At 35.2% G+C, this 27,472-nt stretch overlaps 2 protein-coding genes across 2 annotated transcripts; one reads left to right on the forward strand and one right to left on the reverse strand.

Moving 5' to 3' along the window:
* Positions 1–970: 970 nt before the first annotated feature.
* Positions 971–16,198, reverse strand: LOC139121784 (geranylgeranyl transferase type-1 subunit beta-like). The gene is made up of 9 exons (XM_070686934.1): positions 16,039–16,198; positions 13,216–13,346; positions 11,109–11,176; positions 10,505–10,656; positions 9,783–9,915; positions 9,294–9,339; positions 8,773–8,957; positions 7,486–7,594; positions 971–5,915 (listed from the first exon to the last, which is right to left on the reverse strand). Exons 1-9 carry the CDS (start codon positions 16,146–16,148, stop codon positions 5,767–5,769), a joined length of 1,083 nt encoding a protein of 360 aa, XP_070543035.1. The 5' UTR covers positions 16,149–16,198; the 3' UTR covers positions 971–5,766.
* LOC139121782 (peptidyl-prolyl cis-trans isomerase FKBP8-like) lies at positions 16,139–26,859 on the forward strand. Its single transcript, XM_070686932.1, has 11 exons — positions 16,139–16,463; positions 18,060–18,905; positions 19,417–19,504; positions 19,909–20,019; positions 20,733–20,807; positions 21,635–21,662; positions 23,079–23,162; positions 23,876–23,965; positions 24,169–24,246; positions 24,749–24,892; positions 25,714–26,859. The coding sequence occupies exons 1-11, from the start codon at positions 16,373–16,375 to the stop codon at positions 25,801–25,803; spliced, it is 1,725 nt and encodes a 574-aa protein (XP_070543033.1). The 5' UTR covers positions 16,139–16,372; the 3' UTR covers positions 25,804–26,859.
* Positions 26,860–27,472: the final 613 nt, after the last annotated feature.

The following is a 27,472-nucleotide window of genomic DNA, read 5'->3' on the forward strand; positions in this document are numbered from 1 at the left end:
TTATTTGATGACACTGCAGGGAATCACTATACATGTAGGTGCTTAGAAAGTTGCGTTCCTTTGACGTAGATTCACATCTGTTACTCTTGATATATCAGAGTATTACTGAACCACTTCTGGCTTATTGGAAGGTCTGCTATTTCTCCTTGTTCTCTACCGTAAATCGCAATACGTAGCTGAAAATCTCGCAAACAGCTGCTAAGATTATTGGTAGACCCACTCTGTCTCTTTCAGTGCTCACTGATAAATTAATGCAATACTGCGCAAAGCAAGAGCAATCACAGCTGACATAAAGCCATCATTTGTACTCCTCTTTTGAATTATTGGCTTCAGGGCAGAGATTTCACTGCTTAAAGTGTTTTAAGTTGTCGTACAGCAAATGCTTTAATCCAACAGCCATCAGGAGACTCAATCTCTGAAGTGTACTCTTCATGTGTTTGCTTGCTTTAGTCTGAGTATATATGTCTGTCTGTTATTTATTTTTTATCCTCTTTTGAGCTTTAACATGATTATCCTTTTTAGGGCAATAAAGAATAATATTCGTAATAATATTCTGGGTACATACAAAAGTAAAGCATAGGTAATTCAAAATTTTTGTAGCATGGTATCAGTCTTGGTAAGATTGAGTCTTGTTACCCTTCTATTCATCAAAATGTGTTATGATCTTCACTCTGCTGATAGCATCTTTGCCCAGGAGCCACATTCTCTACAAATCCTCTAATGTAGCTCAGTGGAAGATGCATGTTTGTGATAGGGCAAACACTAACCTTGAAAATGCAAAATGCGACCTACTGTGGCCCTTTTTTCCCCAAAATTTCCAATAACATCTGTTTTGTCAGAACATTCTAACACATGAATGCCATTCCAAATGTTTGTAATAAAATAGATATGTAAGAATTGCAACAAAATCTAAACACTTGCAGGAAACTGAAAAACAAATATTAAAACAACAAAGGGACAAAATAATGTGATAAAATAAAAAAGTATGCAGATTTATTAAACTGTATCTCAACTAAAATACAAATAAATACATTTGTCATTGATGATATTTTACCATTTGGAATTTAGTCACATATTCATTTAATTGTCAACATTACTCTCACAAAAATAAATGTACATACTACAAAAACTGAACAGATGAATTTGATAAAAAAAATGAATAGTGTATAAAAAAGCATGCTAAGCCCATCCTTTCCAGTTGCATTTTATTCCTAAGCTGCGTGAGTGTGAATCCTTTACAATACAAATATTTTTTGCTTCAATGGCCACCACTACTTCTGACATTGTTTTTCACACAATGCATAAATAAATGCAAATGTCATTGACTCATTGATAACAAAATTTGAATACTAGTATCACAAGGATATTTTTGTCAGAACTATCACAACCATTAAGGTCTCTATTTATTTGAGGTAGAACTTATATCACTGATTGATAATGCAGATAGGAAAACTGTGAAATACTTCAGGTTTTAGAAATTTCCACAAGACTGCCTTGGCTGGCTGTGAAATAGCTAATTCATTACCGACAAGAAGTGGATCAGACATACAGTGGAAAAGATGACAAACAAATGTATTCTGTGGAATTTGAATTGTATTATGTTACTTTAAGCTTAAAGGGCCATTATTTGTAACTTTTGACCAATATTTACCTCGGAAAATTCCATGTTGGAGGCTCATATTTGTTGCAAAATGATGTTTTACGAAGAAACAAACATGATTAGTGATGTTATAGCCACCTAAAACTGCTAATTTTTGTTCAAACGTGTTGCCCTTCCAAATGCGTTTGTTGACGTCTGGCATGCTCAGCGTGCTGGGGAGAATACAGATATGGTAACGCCGCGATCATGCGAGATGTACAAGTTCACGTTTATTGCGGGATCAAAACAACATCGCGTCGTGGATTGCCAGACATCTGGCTACGCAACGTGCTCAGACAATGGACTACAACGTAAGTACCGGGCATAAGTAATGAATATTTATTTTGAAATTGCTGTAAATGGCTCGCGCAGGTGCAGAAGAATGCCTACGTTGCAATCCGCATGTCAACAGAGTTGGTATTTCTGTCCGGACAAGAATTGAAATTTTCGTTGTAAAATCACATGTTATTTAGTTGTAGGGCACGTAATGTTTCCGAATAATTTGCGATTCTCTGTTATTTGACAGGCTATTCAACATGAGCCAGTGATCATTTCAATCAAAACTAACAGAAAAATCACCAGAAGATACAGCTAATGGAACTTTAAATATGACAATAAAATGATGATGATGATGATGATGATGAACAAGCACTACACGAGAGCATGATACAAGACCAGACAGCTCAGAAATAATGCTGGCCTTGATCGTAACAGTACAGTATTGGGTTCTTGACTTTCTTATATATTTTTACTTTAGCTTCATACAATTGCATTACAACTTTACTGACAAGTTATCATTATCATGCAGCACAGACAACTACAGTTGCCAATAAACATACACTGACAGAGATTTCACGTAACAATTGTACTGTATACTGGCATTTTACAACATACCATATTTCACAAGTTACTCTCAAGTTACTGGAAGTGTTATCAGTTTTTGTTTCCTTAAATCATATTACTAACCAGCAATGCAAGAAGTATGGCATTAGTTACAAAATGGATATTTGTGATAGCTTATGCTGAGCCACAGAGAGTGGAGGGACTGTGGCCCAGCTTACATGGCACCTTACTTGAATATTAGAACCCTAAGAAGAAGATAACAGCTATACTACTGAATTTTTGTTAAAGGCAAGTTGGGGAAGAAGAGCTGATGGGTAGTCATGTCCATCTTACATGCTGTATGGTTGTTTGGGGTCCCTATATCATGGCAAACTGATGTCACTATTACAACGAGATATGTTTATATATGTCACTGTCCCTCTATCACATAGAACTGTGAACACGTGGTGTATTAGAAGCAGTTTCAATGTAAATTTGCCATGTTGACAATGTACTGTATGATGCAAAAGATTATGAAATAAATGCTATCATATGTTCTCAGTGTTAACTTAAGATCTGAAGTACAAAATAACATAACATTTTGGTCCTACAGGAATATTTGAAAAGCATTTTTGTGCATCAAGATTGCATTGGTCCTTAACACATACTGTTCCTTGTAATACAGCACTACCACCTGGACCTGGTCTTTCATGGCATCTTGAAATTTGCACAGCATAGCCAAAGTCGCAATGCTGCAAAATCTGCCCAGTATTTTCTCCAGAGTGTGCAATTGCACAAATTCCTATATATTTGACCTAAATCCCTCGTAAAATAAACACAAACATGTCTCCCTCATGTCAGACAATGAGATGTTGAAAATACTGGCATATACAAAATATTGACAGTGGCAATCCACACCATGATTACTGTCTCTGTAACATCACTTGGGTCATTAATCCTACAATCTGCCTAGCTAGCTTCCTATCTAAGGACTATCATCTAGACTTGCTTCCAGATTACAATACTGCTTTTGAACTTGAAAGAAATGTGAATGATTTTAGTAAGCTTCTCGTATATTTAACATTCTCTTAATGGATAACAGCAAGAAATATGACTCTTTAACCCTTTGAGCGCCTACGTCAATTTTTCTCACCTTTATAAAATATACCACAGTCAATTTTTCTCAGATTTTTGCCAAAATTTTGATAAACAAGCGACCTAGCGGCCGATATAGCTCCGCTGTGTTTATGTAGAGAATAACTATTTTTGACACTTGTTGATGAAGAAGGTGGAAATCTTTGATAGCTCAATGCAGTGGCCAGAAAAAAGTGGCTAAAATAGCTGCAAAAATACACAATGGAAGATTTCAACATACTTTGAATATATCACATCGGATCATCCCTAAGAACATGTCAACCAAAGCTATCTGATGAGTAGTTTTTGGAGAATAAAATTTTCTGACCAAAAATGGCAACAATTGCCCCAAAAAATAAAATTTGCAGATTTCATCATAATTTCAAATGATCAAATTTTGTTCATCTATAGAAATCTGTATACCAAATTTCAAAGCTGTTAGACCAGTACTTTTTGAGAAACACATTTTTCAACCAAAAATGGAAAAAATTGACCCAAAAATTCAAAATTACAGATTTCATCATAATTTCAATAAATATTATTTAGTTCATCTATAGAAACCTGTATACCAAATTTCAAAGCTATCAGATGAGTACTTTTTGAGAAACACATTTTTTGACCAAAAATGGCAAAAATTGCCCCAAAATTACAAAATTGCAGATTTCATCATAATTTCAACAAATATCATTGAGGTGATCTGTAGGAACCTGTATATCAAATTGCAAAGCTATCAGATGAGTAGTTTTGGAAATACACAGTTTTTGACCAAAAGTAACAAAAATTGTCCCAAAAATACAAAATTGCAGATTTCATCATAATTTCAATAAATATCATTGAGTTCATCTGTAGGAACCTGTATACCAAGTTTCAAAGCTATCAGATGAGTACTTTTAAAAGTACACATTTTTTGACCAAAAATGGCAAAAATTGCCCCAAAAAATACAAAATTACAGATTTCATTAGAAATTCAATATATATTACTTAGTTCATCTATAGAAACCTGTATACCAAATTTCAAAACTATCAGACCAGTAGTTTTTAGAGAAATACATTTTTTGACCAAAAATGGCAAAAATTGCCTTAAAAATGCAAATTTGCATATTTCTGCACAATTTGAACAAATCTGTAATAGATCATCCCTAGGGACATATGTGCCAAATATCAAAGCTATCTGACCAGTAGTTTTGAAGAAGAAGATTTTTAAAGATTTTTTTACCAAAAATGACAAAAATCGCCTTAAAAATACAAATATGCAAATTTCACCACGATTTGAACAAATCTGACTAAAGTCACCCTAAGTAAACTGCATATAAAATTTCAAAGCAATCGGACAAGCAGTTTCAGAGAAGAAGATTTTTTTACCAAAAACACCAAAAAATGCCCCAAAAATACAAATATGCAAATTTCACCACGATTTGAAGAAGCTGAAGTGAGGTCATCCAAAGTGAGCTGCATATAAAATTTCAAAGCAATTGGACTTGCGGTTTCAAAGGAGAAGGCAATTGTTGACGGACGACGACGGAAAATCAACCTATTTGATAAGCTCCGCGTCGCTGACAGCGGAGCTAAAAACTGTAGCCAATAAAATATGATGTCCATTTGGTCTAAAATTATAAAAAAAATTCAGAAAAATTCGTAGAAGATTGGTAAAACATGGCAGTAAAATTTCGGTGGGAAAAATCACAGCACTCAAAGGGTTAATTTGACATTCGATCCACACTATTATTTTCCTAATGCCCTGAAAAACCTTAATTTGCACAACTTAAATTTGCATAATTAATTATGGACCCCCAAATAAGAATCACATCCCATCCAAACCCCCCCCCATCTCCAAAAACATTTCCATGCAGATAGGGACATTCCCCCCTTGTGGGAGAATCCTGGAGAACACACTGTTCATGTGCAACAAAGCTTTTGCACTTTCCTAAACAAGACTGCTCACATAATAGCATTTTGCAGTTTGTTCTATCTATAATAAGATCCTGGTATCTCTTCAGAGATGAGAAGTTCAATGAAGAAATTAATATGTCCACACTGCCAACATGTTAGGTTACTCTCCATTTGGTGAAGCTATCTTCAGGATTTTGTAATGTACAAGACAACACAATGTCAACAACACTTTGACATGTTATAAGTTCATGTGCTGGACGCTTATGCCAAGATCCATATTATCATGATTTGGCTTGTTTCCATGAGTTGTGTATACATTGTAGGTGTTCTGCTGCCCTCTGGCTGATGTTCAAAGCAGGGTGGATTGGTTGTAATCCAGGCTCTTCCATCAGAGACAGTCCACATATGCCAAAGTAGGAATGTAGGGCATCTGTGAAATATGAAGTAAAAGTATAGAGAAGCAGATCAACACTTTGGCAGTCTACAATAAATCAAGTGGAATTCATTACCTTTTGGATATTGCTATTTCTCTGCACAAAGGACAAGCAGTACCAAGGATGTGAGAATGGTGCAGCGTGTTGTAGTGATGATTGTATTATCGTGATATCACAGAGACTGTGGACTCTTTTCCATTTGCTAATATACTAGTATATGGATGCATGATAGGAGCTGGATATTCATATGAACTTCTTTCAGCATCATCATCTAACTGCATGATTTGTATGCATTCATTTGTTCATTCATTCATTTGCTTGTTTCTCTATTTGTTCATTCATTCATCATGTTTTTAGCTCCGCTGTCAGCGACGCGGAGCTTATCAAATAGGTTGATTTTCCGTCGTTGTCCGTCGTCATCTGTCGTCATCTGTCGTCATCGTCCGTCATCCGTCAACAATTGCCTTCTCCTCTGAAACCGCAAGTCCAATTGCTTTGAAATTTTATATGCAGTTCACTTGGGGTGACCTCACTTAAGTTTGTTCAAATCGTGGTCAAATTTGCATATTTGTATTTTGGGGGCATTTTTTGGTGTTTTTAAAAAAATCTTCTCTGAAACTGCTTGTCCGATTTGCTTTGAAATTTGATATGCAGTTTACTTAGGGTGACTTCAGTCAGATTTGTTCAAATCGTGGTGAAATTTGCATATTTGTATTTTTAAGGCAATTTTTGTCATTTTTGGTAAAAAAATGTGTATTTCCAAAACTACTCATCTGATAGCTTTGAAATTTGGTATACTGGTTCCAATAGATGAACTAAATGATATTTATTGAAATAATGAGGAAATCTGCAATTTCGTATTTTTGCAATTGGGGCAATTTTTCCATTTTTGGTCAAAAAATGTGTTTCTAGAAAAGTACTGGTCTGATTGCTTTGAAATTCGATATGCAGGTTCCTACACATGAACTTAATTTGATCTTTTGAAATTATGATGAAATCTGCAATTTTTATTTTTGGGGGCAATTGTTGCCATTTTTGGTCAGAAAATTTTATTCTCAAAAAACTACTCATCATATAGCTTTGGTTGACATGTTCTTAGGGATGATCCGATGTGATATATTCAAAGTATGATGAAATCTTCAATTGTGTATTTTTTCAGCTATTTTAGCCACTTTTTTCTGGCCATTGCATTGAGCTATCAAAGATTTCCACCTTCTTCATCAACATGTGTCAAAAATAGTTATTCTCTACATAAACACAGCAGAGCTATATCGGCCGCTAGGTCACTTGTTATTGCTTTATTCCTGTGGTTCAATGTTTTATTGATTTATTCATTCATTTGTTTGGCTGGTTGATAGTTTCTTCATTTATTTTTTTTTATTTAAATAACTATATACTGGTATTTTCAATGATGGACATTGCTTGTTCCTTATTCTCTTGGTATACGCCATCACTTGCAAGAGCTTTTATATAATTTATGTATTGAAGAAAAAGTGTACATTGTGTACAATATTTGGTTTGAATCACATTGCACACCAAATGACTGCCAAATTTCTCAAATCCTACCTGGATGACAATCTGGCCATTTGGAGAAACCACCTGTTGTCTCATCCTGAGTTGACAAAATATAACCCCTGTTGTTTGGGAAATCAACCATCTCATATGCATTCAGCAGCTAAACACAACAAAAAAATAAACAAAAAGAGAGCTATATCAGAACAGAGCAGTGGATAAATGTGTCAGTTCTAAATTCACACATATGAAAAAGCTGGTTTTCTTTTTTAACATATCTTATATCACCTCTGTTGTTACAGAATTCAACTATGTCCTCTGCTCTCAACAAACAGCATGACAGAATAAAACTGGGTCTATCCTCAACTTTAATACAATTCACCATTATCATAGGGGGTACTTAATATCCTTTCACTGTGAAAAGCACCCTCAAACAAGCACTGATTTTTACAATATGAAGGGCATGACCCTGCATTCTTCATTTTCTGCCATCAGGAGGAGCAGCACAAACGTACAAAAGCTCAGCTACATATGAACTGAGCAGTGGATAGATGTACAGCATATCAATTTTGCATGTGGTTCCCCTCTATTTATTTTTCATGTGGAGATAGGTGGAAAGAAGAATATTGAATGGTGCCTTACAGGAGACTCATCTTCGAAAATCTGCAGGCATGATTAGTGGTATTGTTTAGTCATGTACTGAGGAGTGACCATGAATTTTTGATGAACACATTTGAATTATTCAAATCAAATTTTGTATGCCAGGGGTTATGCATCAGTCACTTAAGATGTTTCAACAAAAGAAGATTTGTTGTCAAGGTGACATCGCTAGCAAGCCATATATTTGTCAGTTGAGGTCAGATAAGACACAAAATTGTGAGGGTAATACATCTGTTTTGACTGAACTTCAAACTGACTGGGTAGAACGCACCTCGAGGACAGACACTGCCTTTAAAAAAATTCTAGTTTTCTGCTGCTCTGTAACAAATTTGGACCTGTTTTGAAACTTGCAAAAATATTCAACTTTGGTCATGCTGTTTATGCAAATTGAAAGTTAAATTTTTTCCTACAAGTAAAAATTGACACTGATAATGGTGGCGATAATGAATTCCATGATTTGGCAAAATTTGCCATTACACTCATCACCTGTTCTGGTTTCTATTCCTATACAAAGTTCAAGATCAGGTGCACTTTGCTGGACAATACTTTGAGTTGGCAAAGCCAGAAATGCATATCTAGATTCTACATTAATCCTTACTACGTTGATTCCCATGCCAAACAGAGATGTTCAAGTACACTGAAAAACACACCACATCATACAGTCATGCAAGGAACACCTACTTTGATCGTTGCTCCCACCCAGAATGAATAGCACGTATCCACTGGCTTGTTGGGTCTGCCTTGGAAGCCTGATTGTTGCCGAAGCATGCACCATCGTTTGATCCGTTCCAATTGTTTACTTGTAAATACTGTCTCTAAATTTCCCATCAACACTAGAGATGCTACACCACAAAATGTTGGCCCACCTGTTGAACCAACGTCAAGTATTAGAATCATGGCACTACAGACCAGTACCTATATTGTGTATAGTGATTATAGATCAGGAGTGTGAAATTCAATTTGATCCTGTTAAACAATGAGCAGTCACTGAAATACATGTGTAACAAAACATGGTCAAGAATCTCCTAAGATGTACATCATTTGTGATAAAATTACAAACTCAAACAGGTATTTTTTTGTTCTGTGATTGTCCTGTTTGCGGTGCTCATATACTGTCAGCTATATTTAAATTATATTGTGATATATTTTATACCTTTTTTAAATATCTATCAGATGACTTTGAATGGCCTTCATCTACTCACCATGTCCCTCTAAACCTGGTCCCTGTGCTATGCCGTACTCATATGACTGGAAATATACAAAAAAAAACAAAATCTTTAAGCAACACTGCTAATGAAGCTGAACTGCCATAGCATTACAAGAAGTACAGCTAAGTTCTACTAAAATCCAGTACCTCTGAAGCTGGAGCCCAATACCAAAATTGGTTGAGACCAGCTGTTTTGATTATAAAAGTGAAAATAATACAGATGAAAATCCAATTGCACATGATAGACTACCATAAATTCTTGAGGACGCATCCAAAGTAATGACTAGTAAATCACAATGATATGACTGAGTGCCAGAGGGTTTCTGAAATTATTTAGGAATTACAATACACATTTTGTAAGACAATTCTGTTTTCACATACCTGAATTTCTGAGAAAGAAAATGTTGTGATTCAACAATGTGGAATTTACATGTTTAAGAGTTGAAAAGTTGTAGAAAGTTTACAAAAGCAAATAAAAACTTACCACGCTGTCTTGTATGTACTTAATTGCTAAATCCCTATTTATGAAACTCCAGTCATTTAAAATGTAACATATACAAGATGCACAGTAGACAAATCGCATATCATTCTCACTACCTTCCGGCGTGGCAAAAAAACTGGAAAATATAACGAGCAAGAATATTATTTTGCATGCAGTAATGGCAGAAGTGTTAACTCCTGACTTACAGACAAAAATACATTATTCTAATTTCTATGGTGCTGCAATCTTTCAAAAAAATGTATTTTACAGAAATATTCATTTCAAAGAAAATGTAAAATGTGATATGTAAACTTAAATATTCCATTCATAGAAATACATCTTGGTCTTCCCCACTTACAGCTGTCCACCTGAGCAGTGTGCAATATGACTTCAACAATTTGTGAAAGTCTAAGAAACTGTGGATTAACAGTTAAAAGACTGATAGAAATGTGAAAGGATGATTATTCCATCTCCAACTAAAATATATAAGTCTGTTATGTATTTAGGTTGTCATCTATTGTGTTACAGCAGTCTCATTTTGAGAAAATATAAAATGGAAATAAACCTATTGGATAATAAATCTCACTGCTATTAAATGACTAAGTAACTGCAGAAGTTTCATTCAACCTATGGGACTATGGATGTCCTTTCCTAGCATTTGTTTTTGAATACCGTAGATCAGATGTAGGTAAATAAAATATACCAGGTCACAGAATAGGACTTGCCTGCCATCTTTTAACTGCAATACTTTGAGTCCTTCAAGTATGGCTTCTTTGTCAACACGACTTAGATCATCACCCAGTATCAATAGTGATGCTAGCCCAGTGTATGTCATGGCTATGTGACCACAGTCATAGTTTACAGCTGACGATGGGTCCTGTACAGTGCATTAATGCAATATTGATAAATACAATAGATCAATAGCCAAACATCGATGCCTGTTCCATTTCCCCAATTACTGGACTCACAAAAAATATGCCATAAGCTATCGACTGTGACATTTTGTTCTTCACTGAAGATATAAGAATGAACTCACGGTCCATTACACTCAAATATCAAATCTATAACTGTGACATTATAAAGCTCGGTAACTGCTACCTTGCTGGAACGTTTGTGCTACCCTTTGAAAAAACTACATTATGGCATTTAGCAAAGGCAAACAAGTTGTCAACATCTCATGACTATCACTAGACAGGAAACCACTGGCAGAGAGTAAAATTAATTATGCATCTGATCATACACTGTAATGATTAACACCAGCAGAATAATGAAAACTTTTTTAAGGAAATCATGGAAAAATGGAGTCATTATAAAGAAAAATTATGTTACCCTTGATTCATTATATGGTAATCCGATTGTGCTAGAACCCCGAAATCCACATTTTGAAAGATTTTTACCTGAAATATGAAAAAAAGAGTATAGAGTTAGAGATACTGGACAGGTTCATGGCTTGGCTCATGGCATGGTTCATGTCCTTGTACATGTATATGCTAAATGATATACCAAAAATAACAACTGTTGACCTTGTAAAATTAGTGGGTGGAGGGACTGTAATTAAGAGTTGTCTAAAAAGATTTGCCATGACTGGGTACACAGTTAAGAAAACCAAAAGCTATTCTTTTCATATTATCACAGTCAATACAGACAGAGCCAAGAGAGAACTCTCTATAACATAATAGCAATAAATGCCAAAAAAACAGCCGTTCAACATGACTAATATCATATGAACAGTGAGATAGAACACTATGAAATATGGTTGCTATGCTCTTAAAAAATTACAATCAGGAATGTGAGGAATAACATGACAGGACAGATGTGTAGAATATGGTTTTCTCATAGAGTACACTGTGTGGTGTACCTGTCTGATATGGCCAAGTATTAAATTTCAACACCCAGAATTATTATCAACACTTACTCAAAAAGTACATGTATTGTTCAGTGAAAAATCTCGTACGTTGCATACTTTCAAAGGCCAGTACAGCTGTAACTTTTGATGATAATTTCTTCTATTTTGGTTTTTCATATGAACTACACTTTCTTGTTCTATTTCCCAAGACATGTCAAGATACACAGTATTCTGCTAGTCTGCTCTGCCTATACAAGTATAAACTGTGTCTGTTATATTATTGACAGGGAATTCTGGTCAGATTAGAATTCAAATGTAAATAATAACGATGTATTCTACACAATATTATATAGACACTTTGTTGGCAAGCTAAACAGTGGGTCCTTTTTACACACTTTACGGAGTAGAACAAGAACTTGCAATTGACACAAAAACAAAAAATGTGACAAAATCATCAGTTACAGCTAATGGCCCTTTCATAGAGACTAGAGTGACCCTAGCAGTTTAGATTCTCTCTTCCAGTATTTACGACATTAGTCATTTTGTTTCCAGTGAAAACCCTTTTCCTGCCAGACCATGTTACATCCCTATCTGCCAGGCCAATAAAAAGCAGTATTGAGCCAAATCCATATGTATTTCACCAACCCTGCATGATATCGCTCACTTGTCATGGTAGTGGGTTTAGTCAGTAAATATCATGTTTATAAAGTATTTACGTTTTCAGGGGCCTTCAAATGTTCAAGTCTTCATTTAAATACAACATACGAGACATGTTGTGCCTTGCTGGTTTACACCAACTTGACCTGATAGTGACATATGAACTTAGCTAGCTATGGCATAATGCTACACTCCCCATAACTATGTCTACTTGCCTTATGCTTACAAATACCACTTAAAAGGACTTTTGATTGTAAAGGTGATACTTTCTTCACCAATAACACCATGAGAGATCATCCTTTTCTTTTCAGAGGAAGCAGACAAAGTTGTTTTTCCATGGAAAAGCAATTTAGGAAAGCTTTCAAATTAAAGCTTTTGCACTTTGCTTTGCTGCTAATAAAAAACTACAATGGGAGAAGCTCCATAAATTTAAACTTCTGAAAAATTTTGCAGTTGTTGGGTTTTGTTAGTAAAACATCACTTGTAATACTGCCAAATTGATATCAAAATGCCTACTGTTCTTGTCAACATAGCCTGTGTATGCATATTATGCCATTTAATGACAACTGAATTTTAACCCTTTGAGTGCTGTAATTGTTCCCACCAAGATTTTAGTGCAACATTTGTACCAATTTTTATGACTTTTTCTGTAAATTTTTGATAATTTTGGATCAAATGGACATCTCATTTTATTGGCTACAGTTTGTCATCAAAATTTTGACAAAAATCTGAAAAAAAATTGACTGGAGTATATTTTCTAAAGGTGACAAAAATTGACCTTGGCACTCAAAGAGTTAATGTGGACTAGAATTCATTTGTTAACAATAAACACTTCATATTATACACATTTATGTAGTTAATGCCATTGCCCTTTACAATATGATGAAAAAAGTTTCCTCCATTCTTTTGAATAGTCTTTGAAATGATACAAACCCCTGTCATCTTTATCCGGGAGAACCTGAAGAGAATAAATCCAGTTGATAATATCCTGTTTTTCTTCTTCAATAGTATCCAATGCATTCAACAGGTCTAGTCCAGACAGTGCAAAAAATGCGATAGTTAATCTGCAAACAGCAAAATATTTTGGAAAAAAAAGTTGTTACATTGAAGACATTAATGAGCTACAATACCTTTGACAACCAGGTATTTTTATACTGCATCAATAACGGACTGAATTTTTGACAAGATTATCTGTCATATGAAAGGGGGAAGTTGATTTGTTTAAAACAGTAATACAGTCCGTCCTTATGCACATAGCATGCCCCTTTTGAAATGAGTGCATCCTTGATGTTCTGGAACACCTAAAACTCTCATATCGCCTTCCGTACATAAATTACAATTTGAATTTTAAATTGTAAATTTGCACAGGAAGGAACGGTATGGTAACACTGGAAGGTTGTCTCTGCCTAGCAGTTGGTTGTAAATTAATCAAATGCAATGAGGTCTTTGTGCAGCAGGGTATAGCAATCTCTTGGGCAAAATGAGTGTTACCAAAGAACTGCCAAATAATTTACTACCAACCACTAAAATGTTCATTTCTATCAGTGTCCTGTGGGGTTAAATACCTCTTGTCTGCATAGAATCACTGCTGCTGTTCCTTCATTTATGCAAGCATATATGCAAGCTTTTACTATTTCTGCTCCAATCTCAAAATAAAGTCAATGATAGACTTGGGAGTTTGGGTTAGGTTTCAGAATGGAATTTTTACCCCGTGAGTTCAGAGAGTCCTTGACATTAAAGAACATATTCTAGAAAGTCCCATAATTTGGTCTTTAGTTGGTAAACCAAAGGAGTATTTCACAAATTTAACCAATTTCAGCTTGTGTACAGTAGTTGTCTATTCAACACTTCATGCACCTTTGCAGTTTCTCCTTGCATATATGGAGATATTTAGGAGTATTGAAAACAGACAAGTGAGGGACCAAGTGCGGGACATGCGTGACTGTGTAATATGGGACTTTGCGAGAACGTCCCACAGAGTGTAAAATATGGAACTCTGTGGGACTGGGCACCCTCAACGATATGCATGGGGCACAATCATCAAGTACAACTACACTGGTACATGCAAACCGTTCACACTTGTTTTGTCAATGAAAACCCTGCAAAATATATGTCAATCAAATGAAAGATCGTAAGAGGTTGCAACTGAGTATGCTAAATTTGCAAAGAACAAGATTAATTTTGGGTCCATCTGTCAGTGCCAGGTGTCCTGATTTCTGGGACCTGTCAACCAGCGTTTGGGTCCAACAAGTCACGGTAGTCTTGGGCTTAGTTGGTAAAGTTTACGAATATTCTTTTAGTAGAGAAAAGATAAATTTCTTTACAGTGCATTCTTCACAACCATCTCATGGCAAGATATGGTAAAACATTGCAAGCAGATTGTGCATCATGGTTGATCAAAATGTTCATAAAATCTGTCTGGAGACACAAATTGCCAGCTAGGGTGGATTTTCCTGTGAGAACAGATTATGGTACAGCTGTACTCAATGGTATCTTTCTCAGAAACGGTGAAAAACATTAGATATGCCCCGGGCAGTAAATAGTAGGCCTTGTTAGTATTGCAGCCAGACTCTGTTTCTATGTACGCAACTTTCAATAAATTTTCACATAGTACATTGTAGTTTCAGAGATCAAAAGCAGTAAATTTGCAATTTTTAGTAACCCAATCCGCTAGTGCCTGATTGTACGCAAACATCTGTATTTGTCAAAGTCATGATTTTGTGCTATTCCCATTTATATCGTTTGGGGCACCTAGTCCCGGAGAGCCCCATATTTTACACACTACAGGATGTACCCGCCAAGTCCCATATATTTAACCCTTTTCCTGCCAAGTCCATATTTCACCACCAGGTCAAGATGGTTAAAATTAATGAAACACAACATATTCCATATGGTGTATTTTAACATAATACTGTACATTTGAAGGCTGTTAAAAACATAAATACTGTAAACTTGATTTTTTTGGACTAAAGATGCTATAACATACCAAGCCAAGCGGGTGAAAATACATTCATGTTTTGGCTCAATACCGCTTTTTACTGACTTGGCTGATGGGGAAGTAATAGTCTTAATAATGTCTGGCAGGAAAGGGGTTAATAGTTTGCATGTCAGGATGTTCCCGCAAAGTCCCATCTATTACAGTTTGCATATCCCGCACTTGGTCCTTTCACTTGTCTGTTTTTGATACTTCTATTCCTAAATACAAATTAATTTGTGGGAAGTTTGGCTGTGTATCACAATTATTCATGGGGTAGAGTAGCCATGCTATGTACTGTTGATAAAAATGACCTTTCGAACAAAATTGAATGTAAACAACAAGGATAATGAAAAAATAAGGATGGAAAGCTTCCCCTTCACAGCATGATGTAGCATTCCCACAGGTTTACTACTCGAGTCTTGTGTATAATACAGTATATGTTCAACCTGAGGTGGCGCTTCAACAATGCAAGTGTCAGGAAACAGCGGTCACAACTTTAAGGCCACTGTTGCTATATTGCATTTTGGTAAAGTCGCCCTAGTTCAGTTCTACAAAAAACTTCTGCTACATATCTATCTATGAGTTAAATATATGGTGTATTCCCAGCGTTACACGTGGTACGACAGCGAAAATCCTACACCTGCATGGAACACTATAGAAACTATAGTACAGAAATAATACAGGGTCATGTACATGTGAACTCTGTAGAGAAGGGGGTAGCTTTCCACCTTCAATCCAGTATTTTGAAGAAAAGATATTTCACGAATCAATAAACAAACCTGTTAGTGTCCAATGAAGAGTACTGTTCGGGGAGAACCTGAAGACATCTGCTGAAAAATTTTACATGTTTCGTTCGCAAAAAGTCTTCAGCTACACTGCTCGCCGCCATCTTAATAACATGACTCCTCAGGCAATTTTCGATTCGAAAAGTTTTGACATTTGAGGACGTCAAAATGAAAATAAAAGTGCAGAAAAGAGGTGTATTTCAAAAGCATAGAGATTATTCTGTATAGTCATGAAGCGGGATTAGGTTTTGTATGTATGAAAGGAATTTAGTTGTTGTAAAATAATTCCCGATTTTCATCATTAATGCATCCATATGAAAAATAATTGATGTGCTGGGTGAACCGCAAGGGCTTAGTTGAACTTCTTCTCTGGCTAAGCTCCACGGTGCATCTCGCCGAAGTCGTTGGAAGGATGGACGGTAAGTAAACTTGAAGTATTTATCTTGTGGTATCTCCATGCTTTGACGGAGGAAAAAACTAATTTTCACCTACTCTGCACCCAGTATTGTCTTTGTACTAGATTTCCCATGTTTGCGTGTAAATACATCATTCTGGGTTGGGCGTGCTACAACTATAGTACAACAAGTATACCAGTCAGTCTGCACGTATATGGCGTCCAGCACAGCAGAACAATCCAGAAACTGCTTATCATGGTTGAAGTCCAGAACAGAGTATAAAATCAATCGTCACGTGTCTGAATACAAAAAGTTTTACCATGAAGAAACTGCTAATTTCTTGCCTATTTTTCCCTAAAGACATGGTGATACTTCGCAATGAACATGTTAACAAAAACATATCCAATTTTCATGAATATTCATTTTGCAAATAAAGAGCTCTGATTACCAATTAATTTTCGCCAACAGTGCCTTAGTGCAGTGTTTTATTTGCTTATTCCGACCATGGTCTTTGATCACTCACATGGGAATTGTTTGATTTTCTATTTTTGCTATCAAAGTTAATAGCTTCTTTTATTATTTTTCATTTTGTTCATACATTTTCATGATATTTATTTAAAGATATTTTAATACAGTTGGTATGTTTTTTTGTGTTGATCAATGTAAGAAAAGGACTTTGAGCTATGTTGTAAAAATAAATGAACTTTAAAAAACTGGTATGGTAGCGAGATAGATTATTTTAAGGTTCATTCAATGCAGGTAACCATAGTGATGTCAGCCAAATCCAGCATAGATACCAAGAAAGACTACAAATGAATGGAAATTGCCAGGAAGTTAAATTAAAGTTCACCTGCTTATTAATGTCAGTCTGATGAGGCATTCACATATCATTAAAAAATCCACTTTATTATTAATAAAAAAACATGAACAGACTTCAGAAATAAAGTATCTGTTTGAGTTGATAATAATTCTTGCAAAAATTGTTTGATGACTAAATATAAAATTTCATCTAATACATATCTTTTTTTAATTTAAATGACATCAATGCTAGCCCCACTATAGTAGACATTTATTATTTAATTATTCATTTATTTTATTTATTTATTTATTTGTTTATTTATCTTACTTTGGCAAACATTGCATGAACAATTTAACATCAAGTACCATAGATTGATACAAGCAAACAGTAAAAAATAGCAGTCTATGGCTCCTGTTAACTCCCATATCATGATTTTGTTATGCAAAGTCTAATTTTGAGGCATGTTGAACATTTCAGAAAATTCAAATTTTAAAATCATTAGGTAGTATTTGCAAAGCTTTTAACCCTAAACAATGAAATGGGGATATTCAGTATCAGTAATGTGGCAGTAAACATGCCTTGAAATAGTCATGTCCATACCTTGCCATTCTGTAACTCAGGGGAAGTAGTAGTGTACACATGAATCTATTCCCCACACCAATGATGTCAACATTTTTACATCTCTCAGTAAAATTGTACAATCATATGTATCTCATTACCGTGTTCAGAGTCCCTACAGCATCATAAAGGAACTGTGTGTTCTTGTGAAATTTTTTCTGTCCAAGGAAAATATATAAATAAGTAAATATTTAATATTGCAGCCATGGACCATACAGAAGGAGATAGCAGTGGGACTGAAATGCAGAAAGAGGTCCCTGAAGAAGCCAAAACTGAGAAAGAAAATGAGACAGCTGAGGATTTAAACAAAGAAGCAGGTGAAAACAATGATGAAAAATTTGAGAAAAGCGATTCTACTGATAGTGTTGAAAGAAACTTGAATGAGAGGAATGAAGAAGAACCAAAGGTTGAGACTTCAGATGACATCAAAGAACACTCAGATGGGAGAATTGAAGAAGTTACGGGAAAAGGGTCAGAAGATGTCAAAGATGTCAAAGAAATACCAGATGTGAAGGTTGAAGAAGTAATAGAAAGTGAATCTTCAGATAGTGTTGAAGGAAAGTCTGATGAGATAACTGAAGAAGTTACAGGAAAAGAATCGGAAAACGTCAAAGAAATTCCAGATGACAGAAGTGAAGAAGATACAGGAAAAGAGCCAGAAAATGTCACGGAAATTCAAGATGAGGTAACTAAAGATGTTACAGATCAAGATTCGCTGGATAATGTTGAACAGTCTGAGGTTAGGACTGAAACAGAACTGTCAGATAGTGTTCAAACACAGTCGGATGAGAGGGTAGAAGAAGTAACAACAGACAAAGAAGACAAAGAGACAGATGAGAAACAGAAAGACGATGACAACAGTATGGACATTCTGGGAAATGGTCTTTTGGTAAAGAAAATTACAAAAGCTGGCAATGGCATTAGAAGCAGGCCGATCAGAGGACAAGTAGTAACCTTGAAATGTGCAGCATATCTTGATGAGAAAGATGAAAAAGTGGAAGAGTATGAATCATTACAGTTTGAACTTGGAGAAGGAGACGTCATCCAAGGCAAGTTCTCTGATACACGATGGTATTTCTTTCCCTACACATACGTTTTTGTCTATAAATCGATTTGGAAAAATTAATCCTATCATAAGAGTGAAATGCATTGGATTCCAAATCACTCTGATATGTGGAAAGGTTTGCCTTATTTCAGTCACAATTATATCATCTGAACTGAGACACTTTGTTTTGACTCGGAACTTCAGAATTGATTCTAAAATTTTGCACATACAATCACCTTGCTGACTTTACTATGATCTTACAACCCAGTCATCAATCCTTTTGGGATGTAGATGTTTGCTGCAACATAGATTATGTCAAATGGTACATGTACATATGTCAGACAAGTGTAGTCAGGAAAATTTAACATCAGAGGTGACGAAAAAATTTCCTTTGGTTTGAAAAGCAAGGATTTCCAGGGCAGTATCTTTTGTCCCTGTCAGTCTCATGTTGATGCTTGTAAATGGTTTTTCACTGCAGTGTCTAACATGCCAAGATGATTTACTTATGTTTTCAGCACTTGATTTGGGAGTTGCATTGATGGAATTGGGAGAAGAATGTACATTGATGACAGATGCCAGATATGCCTATGGTGAGCTGGGAAAGTAAGTAACTTAGGAAGGCAAGGGCTGAACCATTTGATCTTGAAGGCCGATGAGCATATTTAGACAAAACTGTTGTCTGAGAACTACGAATTGATTTACACTGAAAACTCTGGAGTCAGATCAAATCAACATAATTACAAAATTATGCACTCTTATCTCAGTTTTGCAATGGTAAACTCAGATTGTACCACATCTCAAATTAAATGAGGTGACGATGCCTGATTTGTGTCGGTGTCAGGCAAAACACTCAGGCAGATATGCCATTGTCATCAAATTCAGACTCACTGCTTTGAAATGATAGACTTACAGTAACGCCATAGTAATGACCATGGAGATGAAAGATTTAAAAAACAACCCATTGCTTGTCACAAAAATTAAAACTAAAATGACACACTGACTTGCAGAGAGCCCTCAATACCAGGAGGTACCAGACTCAGATATGAAATAGAATTATTGAAAGTTGAAGACTCACCAGACATCACAATTATGGATACAATGGAAAAAGTAAATCGTGCGTAAGTATTCAAAGTCAATACTATTCATTCAGCCTTGTGTCTTATATCCTGTTATGTACCAAGAGTAAAATGTTGTTTCCTTTAGCCGTTCAGGCCTTAACCCCTGTATTTAGGGGTAGCTCTGGTGAGTTACCACAAAGTCAGATGCACCTCGAAAGTGAAAGACTTAAACTTTTGCTCTAACTTTCTTCAAGGAATCTTTCAATCATTCTCTTTCAAAATCAAGAATAAAAATAGGGGGTCACCATGCAAATTTTGGTACTAGAGAAACAAATAACCCAAGATTTACCGATATTAGAAATTCAAAATGGTCGCCATCCCTGTGTTAACTCTATGGCGAAAAATAAAAATTTTCGAATTTCAAAAAACTAAGCCGCTGAAAAGTTTTCTTTTACCAAGAGCTTTAAAATGAACCCCCACAAGTGGTATATCAGAAGAGAATTGTAAAAGTTTGAGAGTCCGAATATCTGTCCCCGAGGTGCGTTCTACCTTAAAGGTTTAACAATCTGAAATGAATAATGAACAAATTATGACAGAACCAGGTGTACAGATAGTGTTCATTATCACTGTTTCTGTGTAGCTTCAATACATTATGACCCTTGACTCTATAACAAGACTGAGCCCTGCCTCTTTCTTGCAAGTCTTGATATTGTCTTGAAATATAATTCATTACTTGATGACATGACACATTTGCTGACTAATTTGTTGCACAGAAACAAGAAGAGGGAACGTGGCAATGAACTGTATTTACGTGGTGATTATTCCAGTGCAATAAATTCATACACAAGGTGAGTATATGTATGTTTGTGGACATCTCAAATTGCAAACCTTTATAAATGAATGTAATTCAATTATGGAGGTACAGTACAGCCAGTCTGGATTTTAATTCAGATGTCTTTTATGTGCAGAGATGGCCAAGGTCATGTAAATAGATAGTTCATATTTGACAGAGTAGGACACGTGAGAAGACAATGAGAGTCTGTCACTGACTTGACGTGAAGTCATCTGGGGCCTCCGAAGATTAAATATCTGAATTGGCCTTATAGCCAAACAGATATCATCGTTCTGTATGTGTTCGGATAGTCTACATTCTACTATATGCAGAAATCTTCTCCAAGATCCCTTTCTCAGAGTCATATCTTTTTCACTTCAGTTTTTCAAAATCAGTATATACCCTAAATGAATTGTATTAAAGAACGAGCCCGGTGTAAGTGTTATAAATACTGTGTCTAATACCAAGCATTTTAGGACTATTTCCATTGTAAATCATGAAAAATGAACAATTTCTCCATGTGAGCTGTCCTGACCAGAAAATGCACACAGAACTCTGTGTTTGACAATGTATTATGTACAGAAATAATTTTTTGTAAGGTTAAACTACATGATTTGATACTATACCTCCTCTTGATTGCTCGGTGAGTTCCCCACATATGGAAAGCATAAATTTGAAGAAAGAAAAACTCTTCAATGAATGATATGTGCCCCATCTGTTTTGCTCTTTACAGTTTAGTGATGAAAAACAACGCCATGTTATGTACATTAGAAATTCGTCTTGAACCACAGTTTCATGCAATTTTAGGCAAGTTATCAAATAAACCTTTTTGGTTATTTTCAGAGCATTGACAATATTGGAAGATGAGGAGGTATGAATATAAATTTATAAAGACAGGCTGTAAGTTTGTTCATTACACCCACCCTTGATATTACAAATACCTACAAATGTGTAGGCATAATTTATTTATTTTATTTACTTATTTACTATTTATTTTATTTATTTATTTTTAATGATTATTATAATTTATTTATTTGTCACACAACTTATTTAGTTTCTATTCAGATGACAGTACACCATAAAAATGAAAAAATGCAGAGAAAATATATACATGTACAAATTTAAAAAAAATTTAAATGTAACATAATCACAGTAAGAGTGCGAAAATTGCAAAGATACTGAACGTTATCGACTGGTGAAGTTACTGCTAAAACAACAAAGAGTTTTCATGTTGACATTTTGGATATTGTGTGGACAAAAAAACTTCATACAGAAAGAGCTGCCACCTGCTGTCTATTTCATTTTAAGTCTCTTCTCACTGGGAGATCTCTTCTCAATGGGAGATATCATCAATATCTCCCGGTGAGAAGAGACTTAAAATGGAACAGACAGCATGTTTCAAAGTGTTTTTTTTCAATCAAAATAGATCTTCTGTCATTTTTGCTCCATGACAACGACAAATCCATTGACGTGTAGCTAAAACTTATAATTAGATATTTGTATCTATTATAGAGTCAATGTTATTACTTTTAATTGGGCTTCATATGGTCTTCATGTAACATTTTGAGTTTAATTACCATCATGGATTTTGTATAACACAGTGGTGTTTTGTTGTTCTGTGTGGACCACACACATACTTACTGCAATCACATTCTCCATCAGTGATACTTCATCTCCACATACCACCAGCATATTTTGTACTTATTATGAAACTCTTTCATCTGTGGATTATCCATGCGAACCTGTTAAGTTATTATTAATGATACCCAGGATTTAATGTAAACCTCTGTATCATTGTGTTTTAATTACTGTTAACTACTGTAAAACCAAACCTTTTAGCCATAATACCATTTAAACTAAAGAATATCCAATATTTGTCCTTATCAAAGTGACTGTTATTGTTTCCCTTTGTAAAAACTCAAGCTGAACAATTAATAACACATAATCTAAAGAATTACTGGTGGTTTCTTTTATATCTATTTGCAAAGGAAAAGATTACTTTGATTGAGCCTTGATTTTTGTAGCTATCAACGGCAATGCAAAAAATAAGAAGTAAAAACAATTAAAATAGCACCACATCAGAGTCATTTCTCACCACCTACAAGCTTCCATGTACTGTTCTAGATTAAAATAATGGTTTCACCGACTGAACACGACACTAAGCCTAACTTAATTTGATTAATTCATCAATGGGGCTTTAGGCAGTTGTGATGTAATCCTGTCAGTGGAATGGTGTCGTCTTTCAGTGGTCACTGTCATAAAAAATGATATTTTGTTTTTCTTCCAGGTTGGTGCAAACAAAGAAGAATACAAAAGTGTGGAAGAAGAAAAACTGAAGTGTTACAACAATCTAGCAGCATGTCAACTCAAGGTAAGCCAAATATTCACATTACCTGATTAGAAGGACATTGGCAGTATCAGACAACTGTGTGTGTTTCAGAATTGCCATGTGCGATGTATTGCTAGATAACTGTACAAAGTATGGGACTTATTCAGTGAGGATTGACAGCTACTGTGTACAGCAATATTGTTGTCAGTAACTTATATACAGATAAACAAGAAAGCCATCTGTATCAATCAGCAGGAGTTGTTTTACTATAGTTTTACAGTAATATTACGAGTTATTCACAAGATACAACACTGTATCGGTGAGGGTGCATGCATGTCATTTTGGATGAGCCTTAGATGAGTTCAATATGTCATATGTATAAAGAGGTGAAGTTAATATGTCATTGTATATAATAGGGCACTTTGGGTACTTTTTAAAAGTCATGCTGTCATGAACTTCTGTTGAAGTATGTATATAAGAATCAAAGCAAAGATTGCTCATAAATGGTATATCTATCAATAAAAATGGAATGTTTTATGTGTGTGCTGGAGCTCAAGCATACCAGGAAACAAAGATACCATACATTGTGTACAACATCAAAACTTATTAGATTGTAGAATGCCTTTGGTTAAGGCAATTAGCAAATAGTGATTAAAGGTTATAAATCATGGAGTGAGATATACAATATTGATATAATGAAAGAAATGAATGTCGCTGTTTATACGGTTTCTTCTGTTTGTGTTTTCTGATGACAGGTGGAAGCATATGATGCAGCCCTGAAGTCATGTATGTCTGTTTTAAGTGTTGAACCAGACAATGTCAAAGCATTATTCAGAAAGGGCAAGGTAAATATTTCAGTTTTTCTTGTCATTTCTTTTCTTCAAAGATTCTAACACCTATTATGTGAAGTATGCAAACGTTATGTCCATTGCTGCATTCTTTTTCATGTCAAATCATGTCATCATATCAGATGTGTTGCTGATATCCTATGATGAAATCCAGGCAGTCAACAGTTTCATGATTGTGTTGTGTTCTTTCTTGATGACAGGTCCTGGCATACAAAGGAGAAACGGAAGATGCAATATCGGAAATGAGGAAAGCAATAAAAATAGAACCCGCTAATAAGGTAGATACAAATTTCAGCTTCATGTTGCAATAGACAAAAGAGACAGCACAAAGACAAATCAAATCAACTTTACACACTGAAACTTGACTTTACATATTGAAACTTTCCATAACATTGCAATTGCTTTTTCATGCAGGAAAAATTTCAGATTTTCTCCAAACACTTTGCAATTAATGAAAATTGGTCTCTAGGTTTTCCAGTGTCATATGATTTTTTAGCAAGATTTAAAATTTGATATTGACTTAGATTGATATTCAACACTTTACTTTTAACTCATAATTGAAATCCAAGGAATATGTCAAATATTCTTTCATGGAAATTGTTCATTTTAGAGTTGTATGAATATCTTTTATGTGCTGTGAATCCTAACTTTTAGTATCAGAAAGTTAGTCACCATGTTTAAATAAAACTTTAAGAGTTCAATCATATTTATGATATTCCTCAATACAGTATTGTTTTTAATATAACACTTTGATAATTGCATGGTTTATGTTTATATCAGATTATTCATCAGGAGTTATCCAAACTTGTCGCTAAACACAACCAACAAATGCAGAGTACAAAGGAGATGTGTAAAAAGATGGTAGGAGATTTGGCAGACATGGCAAATAGAGGCAAGAGTGCCTCAACCAGATCTCAATCTAAGGTATGATAACAGTTAAATATGGGAGTAGTTGACTTATTCATAGATCAAGAATTGCCAGCATCATGCTCAGACCAAGGCTCTTTTAAGTCACTGTACTGATAAAACTACATTATTGTATTGCATGCATTTCATAGCAATACCTTTGGAGATTGTATGTTTCTGCAAGTCTTGACAAATTCTCATTGTATCTTTGGCAACGATCACTGTATAGCTTTTTCATTCTCTATGACATGTTACAAAGGTATGCTGATCCCAATCACCCTTGCAGTTCTCTGTGTTCAGGGACATCTCATAAATTGCAAACAGAAAGACACTGAAGTGTGATTGAACCCAGTCTTGTATGGTGTAGACTGAACCGATACAACACTATATTCTTCAAAAGAACTACTGGTATAAGTAAATCCCTTAGAGTGTGCCTGTGTCCATAAAGTAGGGCTTTCTCATGATGCAGTCACCTTTGATAACAGCAATAACAGTTCAGGATTCATAGCATATGGAAATGCAAGATGTAAGGCGTGCCCCCCCCCCCCCCCCTCCAATTTTACTGATTATTCTAATCTTGATTTTAAGACGAAATGTGAAAGAGAAATTATATTTCAGTTCTCAATTTAGTGTATGCTCCAGGTTACATGTACTGACTGGTATTCACTCAAGGGTTTGAAAATATTGAAGTGAGGGATACTGTAAGTACAAGGCAATTGGTAAGACTGAAACTCACCACCATGAAACTCATCAGAGTTGATGGTCTCACCCATGTAAATGTCAGTCACTTTGAGTAGAGCACACAGCTAATTCTATTTTCCATTCTGCTCTATTTTCAGGGTATAACTCCCAAGATGATACTGACTGCCGTTGTAGTGTTATTGGGAGCTGTGATAACAGCTGTGTCACTAGCCATGAAAGAGTCCTGAAATGTTTCAGTCTGACAGTGTTGCAACTCAAAGTTATTCAAACCAGAAATGATTCAAATTACATACCTAGGTTGCAGAAATCATGTCTCATGTTCTAACCTAGGTCCACAGCACCACTAACTCCCACCCCTCACCCCCTCCCCCAAAAAAGAAATAGAACAGTTTGACTTGATATTAATAAGCCAATTAAGCAATCACATGTTGAGACAAATATCTTATCTTTGAGCAAATGATCAAAAGTCACTTTAGTACATCCAACTTGATATGTTAAGAAAGACTGATAGGTAGTATGAAATTTTTCTACGTTTTATTGAAGAATTGTACAGCATGATATTGTTGATTCAATCAACAAAGAAAATATTTCATTATCTGTAGAACAGTTTCTGTATGCGACACTTTATATAAGTTTATCAAGTTGCTCTGATATGAATCATTGTGTCAATGATGTATGTCTTTGTCAAATCTTGAAATGTAGCGTCATCGACATGGAACTGATCGCGCTGATCTGGTGCAAGCCGCATCTTGAAATTTTAGTCTTTTATTTCAACTTTTAGTTCTACTTGTTGAGAGGGCATATTCCCCATTCCATGGTGTATACATAGACTTTCTCACAGCACCTGGTTTACTATACAGCTTCTAATGATACCACACTGATGTGCCCTCTGAAGTTTGGCAGGGCCCGCCCCAAGCTTAATGTATAGCAAAACCCTTGCAAGCTGCACCATCTTGCTGAGCCAGGCATTTCGAAGCTCAAAATCAAGACAGCAAAGGGCCATGCTGCATTGCTAGGGACGGGCAATGTGAGAGTCTACGTGTAAAGGATATCAAATTCTTGTAGTTCAACATCATTTCTAATATTTTAAAACATCAATGAAAATTTTTTTCTCTCATGTTCAAAAACATTTGTACTTTTTTTTACCATAATGTATTATTTCATATCGATATTTTTGTCAGTAATGTAAGTTAATATAGGCATTCAGGTGAACTTTTAGTAAAAGATTGAATTCAACACTTAGTGTACTATAATTGCAATAAATAAACTTGGAATTATGATAATCATTTGTCATGTTATGTAACCAGTACTGTCAGTAAGTAGTCAAGACTCTGTCTCCGGTTTTCTAGCTTTACCATCGTGTCCCTGCTTGCGCCATAGCTTGTCATGGCAAATATACCAGCAAAGTTCAGTGTGTAAATTTTGACAAAGAAATGCTTGAATATAGGCATATAATCACTGAGTAAGTTTGTGCACTTGATTTCCATGCTATACATACATCAAGTGTAGTGTAGTGCTGGGTCAACAACTCCACTTTCATCACAGATCTGTACAATTTAGGGTACATCAAACTTTGTACTTGTCCAAGTGTGAGACCCAACATCAACTTCCATAAAAAGTCATTTAGTGAGAATTTATCTGGCAAGGTAGGAAAGACAGTGTAGATTCTATATCAATTCTATATTAATGTGAGAAAAGTGAAATTTCACAACTTCCTAGTACAATGCCAATTTATTCAACAAAAGAACAAACATACAAAACACAAATTGCACTCTGTGACAGTATGTAATAGAAAACATACCACAATAATATCAAATACACAATGAAAAAATTTCAACATCCCTAAAGGATTATATTAAACCCTGAACAGCTTGACTTTCCTGGGCAACTACTTAT

The sequence above is a fragment of the Ptychodera flava genome, chromosome 21, assembly GCF_041260155.1.
Source record: "Ptychodera flava strain L36383 chromosome 21, AS_Pfla_20210202, whole genome shotgun sequence".
In the NCBI taxonomy this organism is placed as follows: Eukaryota; Metazoa; Hemichordata; class Enteropneusta; family Ptychoderidae; genus Ptychodera; species Ptychodera flava.